Source organism: Patagioenas fasciata, chromosome 12 (assembly GCF_037038585.1).
Source record: "Patagioenas fasciata isolate bPatFas1 chromosome 12, bPatFas1.hap1, whole genome shotgun sequence".
Taxonomy (NCBI): Eukaryota; Metazoa; Chordata; class Aves; order Columbiformes; family Columbidae; genus Patagioenas; species Patagioenas fasciata.
Window position 1 is genome coordinate 23,572,626 of NC_092531.1, and position 18,006 is coordinate 23,590,631.

The 18,006-nt window shown below is 42.2% G+C and overlaps 3 protein-coding genes across 15 annotated transcripts in view; 1 reads left to right on the top strand and 2 right to left on the bottom strand.

Annotated features, from left to right (window-relative positions):
• Window positions 1–2,001, top strand: part of USP8 (ubiquitin specific peptidase 8) — a 24,521-nt gene extending 22,520 nt beyond the window's left edge. For all 6 annotated transcript variants that reach the window (XM_071814072.1, XM_065847774.2, XM_065847773.2 and 3 more), the window contains 3 exons: window positions 218–360; window positions 702–834; window positions 1,042–2,001. In XM_071814072.1, coding sequence (XP_071670173.1) covers window positions 218–360; window positions 702–834; window positions 1,042–1,227 — 462 coding nt within the window. In that variant the 3' untranslated portion in view covers window positions 1,228–2,001. The remainder of the gene's footprint in view (window positions 1–217; window positions 361–701; window positions 835–1,041) is intronic.
• Window positions 1–9,678, bottom strand: part of USP50 (ubiquitin specific peptidase 50) — a 16,497-nt gene extending 6,819 nt beyond the window's left edge. The window contains exons 1-8 of one of the 5 annotated variants that reach the window (XM_065847783.2): window positions 9,587–9,678; window positions 8,983–9,186; window positions 6,519–6,728; window positions 5,911–6,106; window positions 5,149–5,349; window positions 4,554–4,696; window positions 3,611–3,749; window positions 2,758–2,951 (exon numbers count right to left, since the gene is read on the bottom strand). In XM_065847783.2, coding sequence (XP_065703855.2) covers window positions 2,784–2,951; window positions 3,611–3,749; window positions 4,554–4,696; window positions 5,149–5,349; window positions 5,911–6,106; window positions 6,519–6,709 — 1,038 coding nt within the window. In that variant the 5' untranslated portion in view covers window positions 6,710–6,728; window positions 8,983–9,186; window positions 9,587–9,678 and the 3' untranslated portion in view covers window positions 2,758–2,783. Of the gene's footprint in view, window positions 1–1,906; window positions 2,952–3,610; window positions 3,750–4,553; window positions 4,697–5,148; window positions 5,350–5,910; window positions 6,107–6,518; window positions 6,729–8,982; window positions 9,187–9,586 lie in introns of those variants that run through there. The other 4 variants (XM_071814080.1, XM_071814079.1, XM_071814078.1 and 1 more) reach the window with 4 other exon arrangements.
• An 18-nt stretch (window positions 9,679–9,696) lies between these two features.
• The window catches only part of TRPM7 (transient receptor potential cation channel subfamily M member 7), a 53,822-nt gene continuing 45,512 nt past the window's right edge, over window positions 9,697–18,006 (bottom strand). For all 4 annotated transcript variants that reach the window (XM_065847021.2, XM_065847020.2, XM_071814071.1 and 1 more), the window contains 12 exons: window positions 16,933–17,014; window positions 16,481–16,551; window positions 15,971–16,008; window positions 15,246–15,271; window positions 14,863–14,913; window positions 14,709–14,774; window positions 13,872–14,155; window positions 13,487–13,569; window positions 12,970–13,175; window positions 12,336–12,387; window positions 12,138–12,244; window positions 9,697–11,200 (listed from right to left, as the gene is read on the bottom strand). In XM_065847021.2, the coding sequence (XP_065703093.1) occupies window positions 11,073–11,200; window positions 12,138–12,244; window positions 12,336–12,387; window positions 12,970–13,175; window positions 13,487–13,569; window positions 13,872–14,155; window positions 14,709–14,774; window positions 14,863–14,913; window positions 15,246–15,271; window positions 15,971–16,008; window positions 16,481–16,551; window positions 16,933–17,014 (1,194 nt within the window). In that variant the 3' untranslated portion in view covers window positions 9,697–11,072. The remainder of the gene's footprint in view (window positions 11,201–12,137; window positions 12,245–12,335; window positions 12,388–12,969; window positions 13,176–13,486; window positions 13,570–13,871; window positions 14,156–14,708; window positions 14,775–14,862; window positions 14,914–15,245; window positions 15,272–15,970; window positions 16,009–16,480; window positions 16,552–16,932; window positions 17,015–18,006) is intronic.

Below are 18,006 nucleotides of genomic sequence, written 5' to 3' on the forward strand. Positions count from 1 at the left end.
TAAACAAAATACTGTAGGTATGTTCTGAAGTACTTGCAGCTAATTAATACAAGCAGTGAAATCTATTTCTGTGCATAGATTTAACCACTTTTCCTCATTTTTGTGGAACATAGCGCACAGAAACTTGGGGCAGGTCACCAAACAAGTGGGAAACAAATATTTTTGCTGTCATTTTATGAATACCTGCCTTTCACAATCCGTTTGTATATCGTTTTAGGAATGCCTTAGATTGTTCTCCAAAGAGGAAAAGCTCACTGACAACAATAGGTTTTACTGTAGCCATTGCAAAACTCGAAGGGATTCTTTGAAAAAAATAGAAATTTGGAAATTACCGCCCGTTCTTCTTGTGCACTTGAAACGGTAAGAGAAACTTAATTAGGATGAAGTGACCAGGCTTTGATGGAGATTGATTGCTCCACTGCAATAGGTAACCATTTTTAATTAGAGAAAGTTCCAGATGTATTTCCAGTTGTAACGTTATGAGTATTGCATTTGAATCTGATGCCTGTTTTATTAGGCTGTACTTCACAAAGCACTTTCACAAGTCACCTCGCTTCATTTGTGCTAAGAAACACATGTGCAAGCATTAACAGAATTGGGGGCCAAATGTTTTAGTTGATCACATCCTGGTTAAAAACAGGGGAAACAAATCTGTTTAACGTCCTTAAACAGCTTGTGAATGATGCTTTTTGATCCTCTAGATTTTCCTATGATGGAAGATGGAAGCAAAAGCTTCAAACTTCTGTAGATTTCCCATTGGAAACTCTTGACCTCTCGCAGTATGTCATTGGTCCAAAGAACAACTTGAAGCGCTACAATCTGTTCTCAGTATCAGTAAGTAACCACGTCACATGCCAAAGTTCAGCTGCTCTTTATGCCAAGACTGGGGTGAGCCTGTGTGATTCAGCGAGGTTTCCAGGCTGGTTGCTGATTAAGTTGTATTGGTATTTAGTAAAAAATCTCACGTTCTAGTTTATTTCCCTAACCGGGGAAGAAATACCAGGTTTCGAGGCCATTAATTCTTCTCTTTTATGTTTGCAGAATCATTATGGCGGGTTGGATGGAGGGCACTATACAGCCTATTGCAAAAACGCTTCAAAACAACGCTGGTTTAAGTTTGACGACCATGAGGTGTCTGAGATCTCAGCATCATCTGTGAAATCCTCAGCTGCATATATTCTCTTCTACACCTCTTACGAACAGCGAGCAGTGGATGTGGCCACATAAAGATAAAGCAGCGTGGGTTAAGCAAGCTGGTTTTCTTTTTATAAGAGCAAAGTAGGTATGGGAACGCATATAAATATGCAAAACAAATATAGTCACAGATACTGGGATGGTTGCAGCAGCTTTTCTGCAAGCAGGCTCTTTCTGGTCAGTATTAGTGCTTAACAATCAGAAGACTGATTAATAATGCTTGTGGTAATCCTGCCATCTGTGAAACCATTTAAAAAGCATACTTGCATTACCATTTATTTAAGAAACAACCCTTATTTTTAGTCTGCTCCAAAATTAAATTCTAGCTTAGTCATCTGAAATCTATTAACAAGTAGTTTAAAATGTCTTAAAAATCCCAAGGCATATCTTGATTTTTTTTATTGTTTCTCTTCCACTGTTATGGCCTTTTCACATTTCTAACCTTAAGCTTGATTCTACTGTGAATACTCTAGAATGATGTAAACAGTTAGGAATGTAAGTGTACATATGGATTGCATACTTGCACATCAGAACTATGTATATAATAAAATGTTGTCCTTTTTGTGGGAATCTCTCAGACTCAGAGGATTGCGTTTGTTTGCCAGCTCTAAGTAACTGCAACACTACGGAATAGAAAAGCAGAGCTGTATTTTTTTTTCTGCTAGCTTTTGTCAATATTTGTGCACTTCAGAGTTATTCTAAACAAACAAGATTTTCCTTTTTAATTTTTTAATATAAATTTTCATGTACACACGCATTAAAAACCTTAATGAAGAAATGATTTAAAAATATATCCTGTTAAATGTACGTTTGGGTTTGGTGTTTTCATTCTCGGCTAGTTGTATAATAGTCAGGATTCTATATAATGACAGTCTGAGTTATTTTCATACAGTTTAAAGGTTCTTCAGATGAAAAACTGATGAGTTTAGAAACTATTTCAGTTGCATCTTGTGCATTTCCCTGCTCTGGATTTGGGTTCGTTTTCCCTCTCTGATTAGGCTGGCGTTCAGAAATCTTAAATCCTACATTCCGAGCTTTTCTCTGTCTACATACGTGTGTCTTGCAGGTGGAATTAAGACCAGGCTTGCTTGTTTTCCAGAAGTTCATGAGCTGCGAACAGCTTTGCAGTGCTAGAGGGACAAAAACGACCGCACTAGAATAACGCAGTTTTCTTTCTCGTATCGCAGTGGTGGCTTCATCCCCTGCTCTCTCTGGGAACACCTGTCCCCAGTGATCTGGTTGTGCGCTTTGACCGCATCCTGCCAGCGTCTGAAAGGCAGCTTGAAACAATAGAATATACTTAACTAACAGAGAAACAGGAATTTTCAGATAAGTGCATCTGTGTTCTTTTGAGGGAAGTCTGAGGTTTGTCATGGAAAACAACCACTAGACCTCATATAAGTGGAGTGGATGCGCTTTCCTTAACAGGCTTGGGAACCTTAGCTCTTCTCTCTAGGAATTACTTCCTGAAAGACCACGACAGCTGATCAGGTAATGAAACTGCTCTAGTTTATTGATGAAACAGAACTTGGCTACTGCTGCGAGTGAATTCTAATTGCTGACCTACTCACTGTTGGTTTTTAAGGGGTTCAGAGGAGGCTTTGGCAGGTGTAGAACAGGAGATAAGCCGTGTGAGTCTGCACGGAGGAATCCGAGAGCTTGCTGATCTGTGCATCGTCAAAGCTGTACCAGTTTGTGCTGACCGAGTGCTTGCAGAACGCCGTGTAGTGGCCATCGTCCAGAAAACCAGAGTGGTTCTGCAACAGACACCACAGGCTCTTAAAACAGAAGATTCACCCTTTCTCCTTATGGGCAAAGACAGGAATTGGCAATCATTTCTATTTGCATTTGGAAAAGATGGGAGAGAAGATTCTACACCCCCTTTGGCCTACAGGAAGGAATATTAATTCAAATAAATGCTTCAAAACAGAGCGAATAAATGATGATGCTTCTCTATTTTGCAATAGTAAATTTGCAACCCAGCTATTAGCCCTGGTACAGGTCGCTATAAGCTGGCCCCGAATACAGTGAGTGATGGAAAGAAACCATTTAGTCCTCATTTACAGGCAGGATCCATTGTGACTTTTTGCTGAAAAAGCTGAGGCGGCTCCAACCAGGAATTATGTGCCAGGAGTTCGGCCTTCTTAAAACTGGGATGTGGTGGGAAGGAGGAGAGAGAAGTTCGAACCTCTCTTCTTTAGTTACATGCTGGATTATGTCCAGAGCAGGTAAAATATATATTTATATATATAAAAACCTTGTTCCTGGTGTATTGTTAGTGAAGCAAAGAAAACCCATGCTCTCTCACGTGCTCTAACTGATTTTTAAGTGCCTGGAGCAGAGATAGTTTGCACAGGAGCGGAGCAAGGCACCAGAGGCTTCGTGTGCTGCCCGCGGCAGGGAAAGCAAGGCTCACCACGACGGCACACAGGCTGTACTCCGCGGCCTTGCGCCCCTGCATCTCCTCGGAGCTGTAAGGAGAGAGATCCAGGTCGCCCAGTGGGTACCAGATGTCAGTTGAGAGTTTCCTTTTTTGCTTGCCTTGCCATTCAAACCTGAAACAAAATGTTGAACTATTTCAAATAACACTCAATTTTTTATATTGTGGTTGCTTAGCTGACTTTCCTAGAGGAGGGAAAAACCAATGAATGAACCAACCCAGCATTTTGAAACATAAAGGTAAAGCAAGAAAAGCAAAGGTCTTGCTTCGTGATCATTCTGTCTATTAGAAATGGCAGAAGCCAAATCTCTGTGTCGCTGTCACTGTGTCCTAAACGTTTCAGGCTGCACCGTTGTCAGCTCTTTTGTCACGCCAGGCTCCATCCCTCTCCTCTGTACCTTTTAGCACAGCACTATACTTATAAACCTCCACAATGTGGGCAAGGGCTGCAGCGGGTGACCACACGTTCATTTGAGTGTGTCAAGGAAAGCAGATGTTGAACAGGAAATAAAACAATGACTTCACATAATGTAGTTCTGGGAAGCCAAATCATCCCAGAGTAATTTTCTTTATAGGTTGGAAGTTGTTAAGAATAGATTTTTAAGAATAAAATTAGCACGTGGCTCATTAAGTCTACTAGTCACTGGTGTACTGCTCTGGTGAGTAGACCCGTTGCTGATACGTGATTTAGTGAAGGGATGAAGAGAACTACAGCAAGAACGTTGTCTGAGATTGCAGGAGTGCAGCTTGGATGTTTGACAGGTACATTTCTCTATCTTCCCATTTAGCTTCCCGCTATCAAAAGTACTAAAAACACCCATTTGCAGTGATTTTTTTTTTCCCTTTTATACAAATACAAGTGACTCCTTGTCTCACGGATCGCAGGGAATGGCCGTGCCCTGCCCCACACAAACTGTACCTCTTTAGGTGAAAGATAATGATCTGCGGTGCCTTGGTTATGGTGGCCTTCACTGCAGCATCTTGTTTACTTCCACACCAGGAACAATGGATTTGGTTGTTCCAAGTCAGTGTGTCTTGCTGAAAGAAGCATTCGAGACAGTCCTGTCAAAGAGAAAAATGAAATCAATCAGATCTCCACACCTGAAGATCCTAAGCAAGGTGAGAGAAGAGTTTGCCATATTTTGGAGCTCTCTTCCTAGCCAAAACTTAATGTAGCAAGGCTGACATTACAAATACACTTGGAACAGAAAGCAGCCAACGTTGCCTTCCTTTTTCCCCACAAAAAATGAGGAAATACCTTGAGTGAAAGAAACCCTCATGGTTGCTATGGCACAATCTCAATATTCCTCATCCCATGTCAACCGGGGAGCGCTGCTCCCAAAACCTCACCAACCCCCGCGCTGCAGTGACCGGCACAGAAAACCCCGCTTCTCTTAGGACCAGCGCAGTGCCTGCCCATCAGTGCCCAGGAACCCCAGCTGAACACCTGCATCTTTCAACACCACGCGCTGGCGTAAGCCGCGACTCGCACGCGGAGCAGAAGGCAGCGCTACCTGCAGGGAGCACGCGCTCTTGGAGGGGATGGGCAGCGACAGAACCGTGAAGCTCTCGGGCCGGTGGCTCGTGCTCTTGCATTCCAGACACGTGATGTCGTAACTGAGCTGTCCCTCAAATAGCTCCGTGATGATCGTCGGTGTTTCGCTGAGGCTCCCTCGGGTGCCTTTTGCATCGGGAACGCATTTTCTTTTGCTTGACTATCAAAAATCAGCACAATGTCAGCAATCGTTTCACAAGTGCCTTCCCTGGGTTTTAATGGTCACTGCCTGCGTGCGCTAGTAGAACTTGGCTCTAAAACGCTATTACGTGATGTCTCATACGTGCAGAGTAAGCTGGATTCATTTTCTGAGAGAAATTAAGCAAAAATGTAATATTCTGGACATTAGACAGAGTGATTTAATTGCTGGATGAGCTCTTTATCAGTGGATCTGAAGAAGAAAGGCAGGCATGAGGGCATGGCAGACAGGTGAGAAACGGGAAGAATGTAAAGTGTGGAAGGAGCAAGGAGAGGGAGAGGTGAGGCCAACGGAGCTACTGACAGCGTTGTCATTTCGATGGGGGCTGCAACCTGATGTGGCATTAGATAAGAAGCAAATGAATTATTCTGTGTATGATGGTATGAACCAAAAATGATGATTTTTTAGCAGCCACATCATGTAGTTCAGAACAGGACAGGCAAGTTTTACACGGAACGTTAAATTGGGAGATGCAAAGAGGAAACAGCTACAGTCCCCAAAACAGCACAGCTGTGCTCTTACCTTCTTGAGAGCCTCGTGGAGCTCGTTCAGCACGCAGATCAGGAACTCCTGCGCGTCCTGCTGAGTCCTCTTGCTGAAAGTTGGGTACCGCTGCCCAAGGACCGAATGGAAACCCTCCGGGGAAACACAGGCAGACTCTCCGAGCCACATGTCGGACACCAAACAGCCAAAGGCAGTCACAGCCTCGCCATTCCCCCTTGGGAAAGTACACGGAAACTTCAGGTTAAGTGCAAAAAGATGGTGGCTCCACCAGCAAATCAGAGCATAATACATAACCTTAGAAAATCTCTGCAGGTACAACACGGGCCTGTTTGCTTTGAGAAACTCTGCAGACACTAGAAAATAGTCAGAATTGTCATTGAGACAGCAACGACACTGCTATTGCCACCAAAATGACACAGAGCGTTTAATGCTTAAGCCACCCAGCACGGACTCAGCGTCTCGGAGGACGGGGAAGGGAAGCAGCTCATGGCCAGTTTGGATATAACTGCACAGTGGGGAGCTCATAGGTAGCTGCCCTGGACATCCTCATGACAACACGTGTTCTTTGGAAGGAAAACAGCAGCGCCAAGCAGTAAAATCTAAGTAGCACGAGTAACTGAACTTACTTGTGCAGGGCTGCTTTGTACTTTCCCAAGAGGAAGTAGTCGACGAGCGGCGGGAGGCTGCAGAGGCACTGCAGGATCGCGTTCATGTAGCACGTGTTACCCAGGTTCTTCAGGCCCGTGAGCCCCGGGAGATGGCTCCTCACCTCCTCCATCGGTTCCTTGTGGGAATACATCACGCTTCCCAAGCACATCGAGTCATCGTTCCACCAGCTAGGAGAAAAACCCACAACAGGGGAAATCTAAAATGCTACGGTTCTTTTTGTGTTGTTTTTTTTCAGAAAGCGGTACTGGCTTGAGGAGACGTTTCCTGCTGATGCAGGATCTTCTTTACAAGTTACATTTGCTTTCACCAAGCGGTAAAGCCTATCTCCCACACTAAGCTCTTCCCAGTACGGTGAGATACACCATTAAGAGGTATTATTTAAATACCTGAGGTTTTAGGGTTATTCCTAGAACTCCTCTCAGCCTTTGAATCCATACACTGGTATTAAAAAACTAAAACTAGCTGTAAGCAGCCACTTTTCCCTACAGAATGCGTCTTTCATTTCATTTCCTCAGTGGCCTGGTACTTATGTTTTCTAAAACCATAGGTTGCAGTCCAGATGCTAACCAGGTTGCTCTTCAGACTTTTTCCATAAAATGTGAATTCAGGTTAAGAAAATGTTAGTAAGTTTGTGTTCTTGCTGCACAAGTCTGTCCTGGCCCAAACTCCCCAGCCTCAATCAGGCACAAGTGGGGTCTGAACACGGACCTGCACAACCCAGATGTGCTTGGCCAACGCTGCTGCTCTTGAATTTGTAAAGGCTGCGATTTTATTTGGATGCAGGATGGAAAATTCTGAGACCTCAACCATCTTTGTAGAACAAGAAAAGCCATTTCTTTCCATTCAGCTGAACACCACACACCCAAGTTTTCCCATTTCTGGAAGCCTCCCAGGCTATGTTTTAATCATCTAATAGCCACAAACCAACTACAAAACTATCTTCTCCTAAATTTCAATAACAGCAGAGCCAGCATTTCCAAATAGCTCTACCTATGGACCAGCCTCCTACGAAAACGCTTAATTTCCTCTTTTATAGACATCTCCGAGAAACACCGGCTCAGAGCAGGACGGACGCGGGGACGGAGGGGTACGGATGATGGCTGGGAAGCCACCAGCAGCCCATGCTTGCCCCGGCTCACGGAGGCCACCGCTTGCCCCGCTTTCTTCACACCATCACCTCTTCCCTCCAGCTCCATGGCGTGAGCAGCGCGATCCCGTGTGTCCCGACCCCGTGTGTCCCGTCCGCCGGGCTCCCCGCCGCATGGCTTTGTGATGCCGTTCTGTTCCATCGCTTCTCGCCCAGGGAACGGGCCTGGCCCAACCCAGCCTGCCGCCATCTCCTTCCTCCGCGCCACCCAAACCTGTCCCGCACGGGGCAGTTTCAGCCCGGCCCACGTTCATTCACATCGCTCACACCTGTTTTAGCGTTTATTATTGCCACGCTCTGACAGAAGGGCAGAGATGATTGAGGGTGTTGACCATAACAAGCTGAAACTACCTCAAAACGTAACGCTGAATTAGTTCATTAGCGTTTAGGAAAAAAATTGGTAGTATTAAAGAAGCGTCTTTTAATTAGCTAATGAGACAGTGTGGTTGATCTCCGAATTTCATATACCACTGAAAAGCAGGTTTTGTCTATTTAACATAATGATTTGGGAAGTAACGAGTATGCACAGAAAAGGCCCAAAAACCCATTCCAGCGATCCCTCATTATCCTACTGGTTAAGCTTCAAGCGCTGTGCCCGACCCTGCTGTTCACCCCCCAGACTCTGCATCTACAACGTGAGATACAAATGCAACACATACACCCCCCTCTGCTATTAAGAACCTGATCTATAACATTTTTGTAAACGGAACTGTTACACATACTTCATCAAGAGTATAGAATGTTTTAAAATCTAGATTATAATCCCGTGGGTTAAACATAAAACTTCAACAAATATGTACGTGCGTGCCCGTATGTACAGATATTCACAGGGGGCTTTTCCACCCTGCACTATTTAAGCTTTGTTGACAGATCTAGGAATCCTACCCTGCCTCTTTCCGCGAATAAATATGTGAAAGATGAGGTTGAAGTGCCCGTTTCCCCCATGGGGCTGTGATTGTGGCCATGCAGAGGTTTGGTAAAGGGCCACAGGTAAAACACAAGGACACGTTGCAGATTCACCCGAAGGCCTCCGGCACAGCAACTGCGGTTGCTTGTTTTGGGGCGGATAATTCAAACGTACCAGCCGTTCCCATTCCGTATGCAGAGTTACTTACGTGCTCGTGTTCTCGTCCCTGTGCAGGTGTGCGGGCAGGTACTCGCGTGGGCTGGAGGGAGCCAGGTGTTTCTCACGGATTTAGGGAAAGGCTGAGCTGAGGAATGACCACGACCACCCGACCCAAAGACACAGAATCCCAGTGATTTCTGCAACAAACCTGCTCACTTGCAAGGGCAGGAGGGACCAGGGAGCTTCCCCTGGCCAGCGACACCTTCCAAGGCAGCTTCTGGTAGCAGTTAATGGCGTTTTTGTGGGAACAGGATGCCCCTGGTTGCAAAGGTCATTACTCACACCTTCTGAAAAGGGAAGTTTCAACCTCAGAAAACGATCAGCTCACCATTTCTCTTGACTTCAAAGCTCCCTGCAAGGAGGAGTTTTTCAGGTACTGTTCAAAAAGCAATTTGTCCTGATGCTTCTCTTCTGCTCTGCAACAGCCCTCAGCAATTGTTGGGCTTAGTTTCCACTTCTGCTGCCTATTATCACAACATGCACTAAACGAATACAGCAGCATGGCACAAACATGGAAAACCACTGCCTGGGTGTATATATATATATATAAATTAACTTTTGGTGTAGTACATTACCCCATAGCAAGATAAGGGGATGCAGTCGGGCATCCACAATGCAGCTCCTAATCCAAAACGAGCATTTGAAAGAGCTTTAAAGGTATTTTTGTCTCATTTACTCATTAACCCCAACACCTATCGTGTCTATGATGAAAGTTTTCACTTCCCCCCCAAACTAAGCCAAAGTCCGGGTACCTCAAAGGCCGACAGCTGCTTTGCTCCAGCATGGCAAATTCTACTTCTGCACAGAAAGAGCGACTTAAATTCACCCCAATAACCTTCCAGACTAAGACAGACAGCAGAAGTCTGTAAACAAGAATAAATTTATTTTAGATTCTTTAAAGATTTAATGATATACAAAATGTATACAGTATTATATCCTTATAACATTTTACTTTTCCCCGTCAAACATAAAACACCATTTAAACAGCTATTGTGTTCGTGCCTTAGGTCTGTATCTATAAGATACACTACTGAATAAAAAATTTATAGAGCTATATACTGCCCTTTTAATTAAAAATTACAAATTAGTACCTATGTAACAAAACGAAAAGAATCGCAGCATGAAACTTCAGTTGGACAAGAGTTTTTTCTTGCTGAATGCTCAACAATATTTGGGACAGTTACATTACATTTTATTGGCATGAAGGTGCATTGCAATCTCCCGTAGTTTACATAATGCTAATCCAACCCTAGCCTCTCTTAAATAAGTACCACAAATAACATAAAGATGTTCTCTACACAATTTTAAATACATTGAAGAGTTACGTGTACATTCGGGTTTGATATACTGGTTTGACGAGATCTTTGGAAGGCAGAACTTGTGAAGCAGTCGCTACGTACAGCAAAAAGCACTTCCAACTTGTCTTCTTACAAGGCAACTTATTTGGACCAGTACGGACTATTTCTTCTATTAAATACGATTATACCAGTCTATCATGGCTTTGTTGCTATTTGATGGTGACTTGATAAAATTGAAATGTATAAAACAAGAAATTTAATTACGCACAATTAAGGGCTCCGTTCCACAAAGAAAAATAAGAAGTAATTAAAAGAAGCCAGCTTTACAGCCATGAAGCCGGATCCTGATTCAGGAGGCTCCCTCTCTACTGGTAAAATCAAGTTCCTACCTTCAACCTCAGCCTACCGGCACCATTTACACCTCACTTGGCTCTGTCTTCTTCCAAAGCTGTGGAGAAAACACTAGTGGAACGCTTCCAAAACCACTCCGAATAGACTCCGGCATTACAGAGGTAGCTGCTTTCTCCTGCCTTTCGGATGGACAGCGAGACGGCTGCCAGACAGACAAACGCTTCACGTTAAAACACCGACTTCCGCAACGCGTTGGGTTGAAGGCGTATTGCACAGCACAGGACTGCAGAGAGAAAAGCCTCCACTAAACCGAAACGAAATCAAAAGATTAACCTCCTGCTAAAAAGCCCCTTTAAAAACACATCTGAAATACTTGTCATTATTCCACCTTCAAAATGATCAGCCACCAAGCCGTTCGCCGCGGGGGGTTATCACGAGTTGTCAGGTCCTTCGATTATGGACCAAAATGCCACTTAGACGGCGATCCTTGTCTCGCCATATCTTTCTTTTAATTACAGCGAGGAAAGATAAGCGGCAACTTTGCGACATTCCGCTACGTTTGGACGAAGCCACTGATTTGGTCACGTCGTTAGAGCATCAGACGAATAGAATGAGCTGAATCGGATTCTTTGGTGCAGCTTCCGGGCTGAATTGTCAATTCAGGGGAATCATCCTGAGGAAATATCTTGTCGGGTGTGTAATCGTTCCTCTTCAGATCTGCGCAAACAAAACCGAGTCATTTTGGTTACCGTTTTTTGAGCTGGTAGAATCAACAGGGCATAAAAGTCTTGCAAAGAATTGGGTATACATATGTACTTATAAATAATTCCTCAATATACACTGTGTAAAAAAAAGGGTTGTTTTTATCATACGTGTAATCGGAAGCTTAAAGTTTGGCTTTAAAAAGTGATGAAAACTTTAGGATTATTTTATTTATAGATATAAGAGCAAGTCTTGAGTCAACTTTCCACGGAAATTGGATCCTGCCGTGATTTGTTTTTATGTTACCAGGATTTACAACTCACATTTCAAATAAATGATTTCATGTGAGAAACAACCTGGAAGAGAAGCGTGAAATAGGCAGGAATCAAAGTTCCTTATGTTGTTTGCTGGAGTCTAAAAGCCTGATACAGAGAACCAGTTTCAAGGTTTGAGGTGGGTGTAGTGTAGTTCACGCAGCAAAAATAGCTGGAATTGGAAGTTTAACAGGATGGATTTCTGCAAACCAAGCCATATTTTTTAAAACAAACAAAAAGCAACAAAAAAAACCCCAAACATCACCAATAAAAAATCCCAAACCACAAAAAAACCCAAACCAGATCAACCAAAAACCCCCTCCAAACACATACAAGCACCATTTTGTTAGGCTGGCAGTCATCTTGACCTGCTCTTCCTAGGACCCTTCATCATTCTTTACCGTACCTTCTGAAGTCTTGATCAATCTGGTCAACCTTCCTCAAATACTGTGCATGTTGACACAGAACACGTTCTTAACTCCTTCATTTAGGATTTTATCTTAAAATGGTTTGCCGTTTTCAAAGTAAAATTACAAGGCTGCTCTTTATGACTTATTCCACTTCCGCAGCATGACGTATCTATTTCATTATGTATCATACAACATTTCACATCAAAGAAGAAATACAGCGACGCTTACCGGGAAGTTTGAGCTTCCTGCAGCAGGAGTTACAGTGATGCTTCGCTCTGAAGTTTTTTATTGCGTCCTCTCCCAAATTGGCCGGACCGAACACCATATCGTATGACCTTAGAAATACAGAGCACATCAACATGGGTTGCGTGTGTTCTCTGGTGAAAATGTTATACCACTCTTCTTTAAACCCTTCTTTAAGCTTACCTTTTTTCTCCAGCTTTTATCACAGAGGGATCTGTCAAATTTTCACCAACACCTTCGGACAACACATGAAAAATAAGTTAAACCTAATACATTACATAAATGCATTAATATTGAAAAGCCTTGGAATCCTTAGCTCTGACTTCTCCGCTTCCTCAAGAATAAAAGCAGAAAAAAAAAGATAAGTGATACCCTTTACCCTTACAAAAATTGCTCCTAAACAAGCGCTTTGTACTGCTCAGGTTTCTTCCACCCATTTTTACATCTGCCTGTAAATCCTAATTAGTTTGCACCCACAAGAAAGAAGTTTTCTATATATTTCTCAGAGTGTCTGACACACAATTCAGGATAAATACAGCTTACCGTATTGGCACTACACAAATGCACCCAAAAATAGGAAGTTTTACAGTGCATATCATTAGGAAAAGATGTATGTATTTATATTCCCTGTGTTGCTGTAAGATTTAATGCCATTTAAATCAGGCAGCCATAGACTCAGATTAGTTAGACCAAGATGCGCTAAATAACGCTTGTTATTTATTACAGGCATATGAATTTTAATAAAACACTATCAAAAGATAATAACCCACAAATACCTACCTTGGCCCCAATCCCAATTCCAAAATAAGGTCATTACCTTGCAGATCGAGTACCAACAACTCTCCTCTTGTATACTCGTAGGTCCAGTGGCTGAAAGCCAGCATGACCTCCTCCAGCATGTTGGTTGGAATGATTTCATCGCCGTTATTGTTGTTGTATTTTCTGAACTCCCCAGTCATGCACTCTTCAACCGCAAACCACTGCCCGGCAGAGTGGCAATACAACAGGAAAACTTCCAGGAACCTAGTAAAAAGCACACCGAATGAATCCATTTCCAAAATGAATGGCAAATAGATAATTTCTACTAGATTTTATTTACTAAAACTGTAAGTAATTTGAAACTGTTACACTAAGTCGTTTATATTATCTCCCTACGCTAGAATCAGTGCAAAAAGTACCAATATTGCCAAGGATAATTCTGCTTGGTGCATTCATAGCAATGTTCTAAGACGTATCATCAGATCCTTGATATATTAGAACTATCTGTTAAGGACCCTGGAGGTATTCTTCTGTGTCAAAAGCATGCAACATAACAGAAGTTTAAATACACTCACCTTGGAGAGTATGGGATGGACTTGGGCTTCATTTGGTTGAAAGCAAAGGTGAGTTTCTGTGCTGCTCTCTGCTGCTGGATCTCCTGCAATTCAAAGCCCGGGTGTCATTAGCTGCACGGTGTGCCAGGGAACACGAAGGAGCCAACAAGGCAGTGGGAACAGCGAGTATCTGTTCCCCAAGACAGCACAACAAATCACTTCTTCAATTATTTGTGCTCTTTGACTAAGTAAGCCACGCTGGAGCAGAGCTTTTAACCCTTTAGCTCATACAGAATCCCCGCTCACCTTTTTTTACTAAGTATATTCTACTTGGGGGGTGGAGCAGAGGTGTCGTCTTTACCATTTAATGCCTGTCTGTTTAACAATTGACTAGGACAAAACTTACTCTCAAGCACAAGTGCAACACAGTGTCCTCCTTATAGATGCTTGACCAAGTATTCACAACTTCAGGAAGAAAAGACTTGATGATATAGAGGTGTCCTGATTTCAGGATATCATATTCCGACCACGTGCATACTACTTTAAGAGCTCGACGTAAACCTCCTCCCATCTCCTCTTTACTTAAAAACTCGATTTTAGCGCAGAGTCCCAGCTGTGACCAGGAAGACATGCTGTTGTTCAGGATGCTGGGAGAGCTTTCCTCAAGGCGATACACAGTGACCGGTTCACCTGCATTACAGCACAAAAAGCAAGTTTAGTTTTCCAAGTTTAAAATTAAAAGCACCGAAACCCTACGGTTTTACGTTTCAACATGCTGCAATATTAAGTTGTTACTAACATCGTTCATACAGCAACGCAGTACAGCAGTTCTGTCCTCCTAATTAGAGCTATTAATGACGCTGTTCAAACAGCACTAAGAACACTGAATAAATGTGTGTTTACACTTTATATGAGTTAAAACAACTTAAAAAAATCCTTCCAGAATATTTTGTTATAAAAACTACAAGTACGATTCTATCATCACTGCATCACCATCTCTGAGGACAACTGCAATTAAATCTAGATTTCATAAATAAGTGACCTGCCCTAGAAAAGGTGTTTCATTCAGATTTTAAAGCCTTGCCAGACAGACACTGGACAACTATTAGTTCACTAAAAAAAGCTCACTGTAAAAGCAAGTGTGAAATTTGGCTTGATAATTCTACATTAGAATGAATCTGTACGGGGTTCCCTTTTGTTTTCTTCCCCAAAGTGAACCAGCAACAAGCAGCGCAATTCTTACCTCTCGGAGGCACAGGAGTGAACGGAATGCTCTGTGATAATCTCATCAAGTTATTTCTTTCTACAGCTAGAGGCAAATTACAGCGTTCATTAAAGTTTAATCATCTAATAAGTGTCATTAAAAATATGAACATTAGTTCTTAGGAGGGACTGACCTGAGTAGTAATAATTGATATCCATGATAGGCTTGAAAGGAGAAGCAATACCTAAAAGAAATTTTAAAAATAAAGGGAAAAAACCCACAACAGATACTGCCTGCTATCTCTATTGTGAATTAGAATTATCACAAGCGAAAGAACACATGTCAAGTAACTAGAGTTTGAAAAACATCTGCTGTGCAGAAAATTGAGCATCGTGCTTAGCTCTTCAGTACATAACAAAAAAGCAGTGCTCAATGGTAGGCTATTTATTAAAATAAGACACTACTACATGCCTGTTAAGTTCCAAATTATCAGTACTTAAATATACTTCCATGCAATACCCAAACTGTTGCCTTTATGAAAAACTCCCAGCTTGTTCGTAGCAGAAGCGAGCTTACCGTTCAATGCATCTTCTTCAGACGGCCTGTGAAACGCCACAAAACCAACAGTCATTGTTTCTTAAAACAGTTATTCTGCATTCACTGATTGTGACACATCATCTTGGGTCACCTTGATAACCCCACAGTACTGCTTTTAGCCCACTTTTCAAGGGCAGTACAGGTTTCTTAATTACAAAACAGTAATGGAAGGCTGTTAAGTAATCTCATGTTTTTAGATCTATACTTTAAACACCACCAAGTCACGCACCGCATTATGTAGAGTTTGCATCACAAGAGCTCATTCCCACAGAGGTGCTTTAATTAAAACTTGTTCACAACATCTTACCCTCCTGTTATCAGATTAATAAGGTAATGGCTTTAACAGTTAACTCCGGGGATAATTGTTAACAAGAGTGATGTCTGCACGGTTTCACAGAGGGTTCGCGGTATGAAAGGTTGGGTTAGGACCTTTACCAGGAAGCCAGCTCCTCTATAAGTGTCAACACAGCCATTTCCATTTCAGGGCATGTTTTGCCCTCTGACATGTGGCCCCATTAATCTAAATAGAACCTGTCAAAGCATTCCAGTGAACACATTCAGTTATTTATTAGAAAAAAGCCTTAAACCTTGTTTTTTCATTAAATGTAACTGAACACCACTTTGGCCACAGACAACAACCAAAAATAAAAATAAATCGAAATACAGAGTAATAATATTACTCCATTAGGAGAAAGCTTACTTACATTTGACTGCTATTTGAAGGTCTACCTTGTAACCAGTCCTTTAAAACAAAGGAGAGGTGGTTTCAGTTTTGTAAGGAAAACATAGTGTAGTTAATTGGAGGTGGGGTGGTAAATGTGCTCTAAGACCTTGCAGTACAGCCTGGTTATTGGAAACACTCCACCAGGTTGTACTGAACTGCACTTGAATGGAAACACTCAGGAATGGTAACTACAGCTAAAAGTAACAGGTAAAGCTATATTATTCACTACTGTTTATGGATTCTATACATAATTTTTTTAAAAAAGGTTGTTTTTTCCACAAACAGGAGGCAGTGTATGTTTTCCTAGTGAGAATAAGCACAATACGTAGCAGAGAACACACACAACTTCTTCCCTCAGTCAAAGCAGGTCCCCTCCTCGTGCCTCATTGAACAAACGAGGTCACAAATCAGTATTGTTCTTTACATGACCTCTTTCTTCTGTTTCTTCAGTTTCTAGTTCAGCTTAACAATGAGAAAGGAGGATACAAACCGTCAGCAACGCTGCTGTAGAGTCTACTTGCTGAGCCTCTTCGGTCGAAGCTCTTCTACTCTTGCTGTACGCTGCAAACAAAAGAGATTCCTAACTGGATAAAGAATGGCACATGTCGTCGTTTCTCACCTATTTCCTAATAGGGTGAGCAACCAGACAGCTTAACGCAGCTTTCATTAAAAAAACCTGATCCTCAACTATCTGATCCGTACAAGTTTCCAGCACAGTCCTAACCAGACCACTTTGTGACTCTGGCCACCTGTGACCAATACAGGCTAACAGAATTAAGCTGGCACAACTAGAAGAGACACAATGAGATACAGGAGCAGATTCACATAGCACCACTCATGAAAATATTTCAAGATGCTTTAATTTCATGTGTTTCCTTTGTATCTTCTAAGTATATGCATTCTCAACACAATGTGGAGATAAAATTAGGTCAACACACTTACGTTGTTCTGAATGGACTCCCAGAGGGTCAGTAAACCCACCGCAAGAACTAGATTGTCTTAGACCACAGTCGGCTTGAAGACCCTACAAAAAAAGCCCAACACATATCATTAGCCGGCATGATCGCTGTTTTCAACTGCTACTCTTACAGCACACAATCCGCCCAAAACAAACAAAAAACCTCTGGATGTACCTAAAAATACCTTGTTGCACAGGAACGTACAAGTTGAGCGTGTAATTGAGTTAAAATTCTCTTCCCAGTAACCACCAGCTCTAATATTTTCAGGTGCACGTTAAGACTACTGACCCGTACTGAGAGTTCTCTTAAAGAGAGCGTTACAATAGGGTACAATTACACAAACGTACATTACACTGGATCTCTACAAGCACCAAGTTCCACTATTCTGTCGTGCCTTTGTTAACAATCAGTTCTCACTTAAGAAACACGAGTTCAATTTGAACCCACTGAAAACAGGAACAAAATCTGTAAGTCTTGCCACATGAAAACCTACAGTTTACGAATAGTATTTCCTCAGAGATGTATTCCTCAGTAATAATTATGTGCTTTCTGAATATCTGCTGTGGTGGTCAGGTTTTAACAACAAAATATTTCTTCTGCAAAAGAGGAGAAAGGCGGTTTCAACACAAACTAGACCCACATGTAGAGTGGCGTGGGGCTGGAATGTGTCACAGCCAGCATGTTAACTCCTGTGGTTTCCTGAATAAATCCGAAAAATTCAAGGTTTTGAAAAATAAATACTAGAACTTGAAATGCTATGCCCTACATGAAAGCTAAGAATGAAAACAGTCCCACCAGTTAAGATGGGACGACTCTATTACTAAGTGCCTAAGAACAGTGGTACTGTCTGGAAATGCTAGTGGAGTTTGCATCCCTATAGTAGCAAACACCGGAACTACGTCAAGGAGACATCCTGCTGCATCTGTACAGAGGTTCAACTGTAGAAGCTTTGTTTTGTTCTGTTTTGTTTTTAAAATCATGACAAGGGCTTACTTACACATAATGATTCAATGTAAAGAACACATTCTGTATCTGGTGAAAATAATGTCTCAAATAA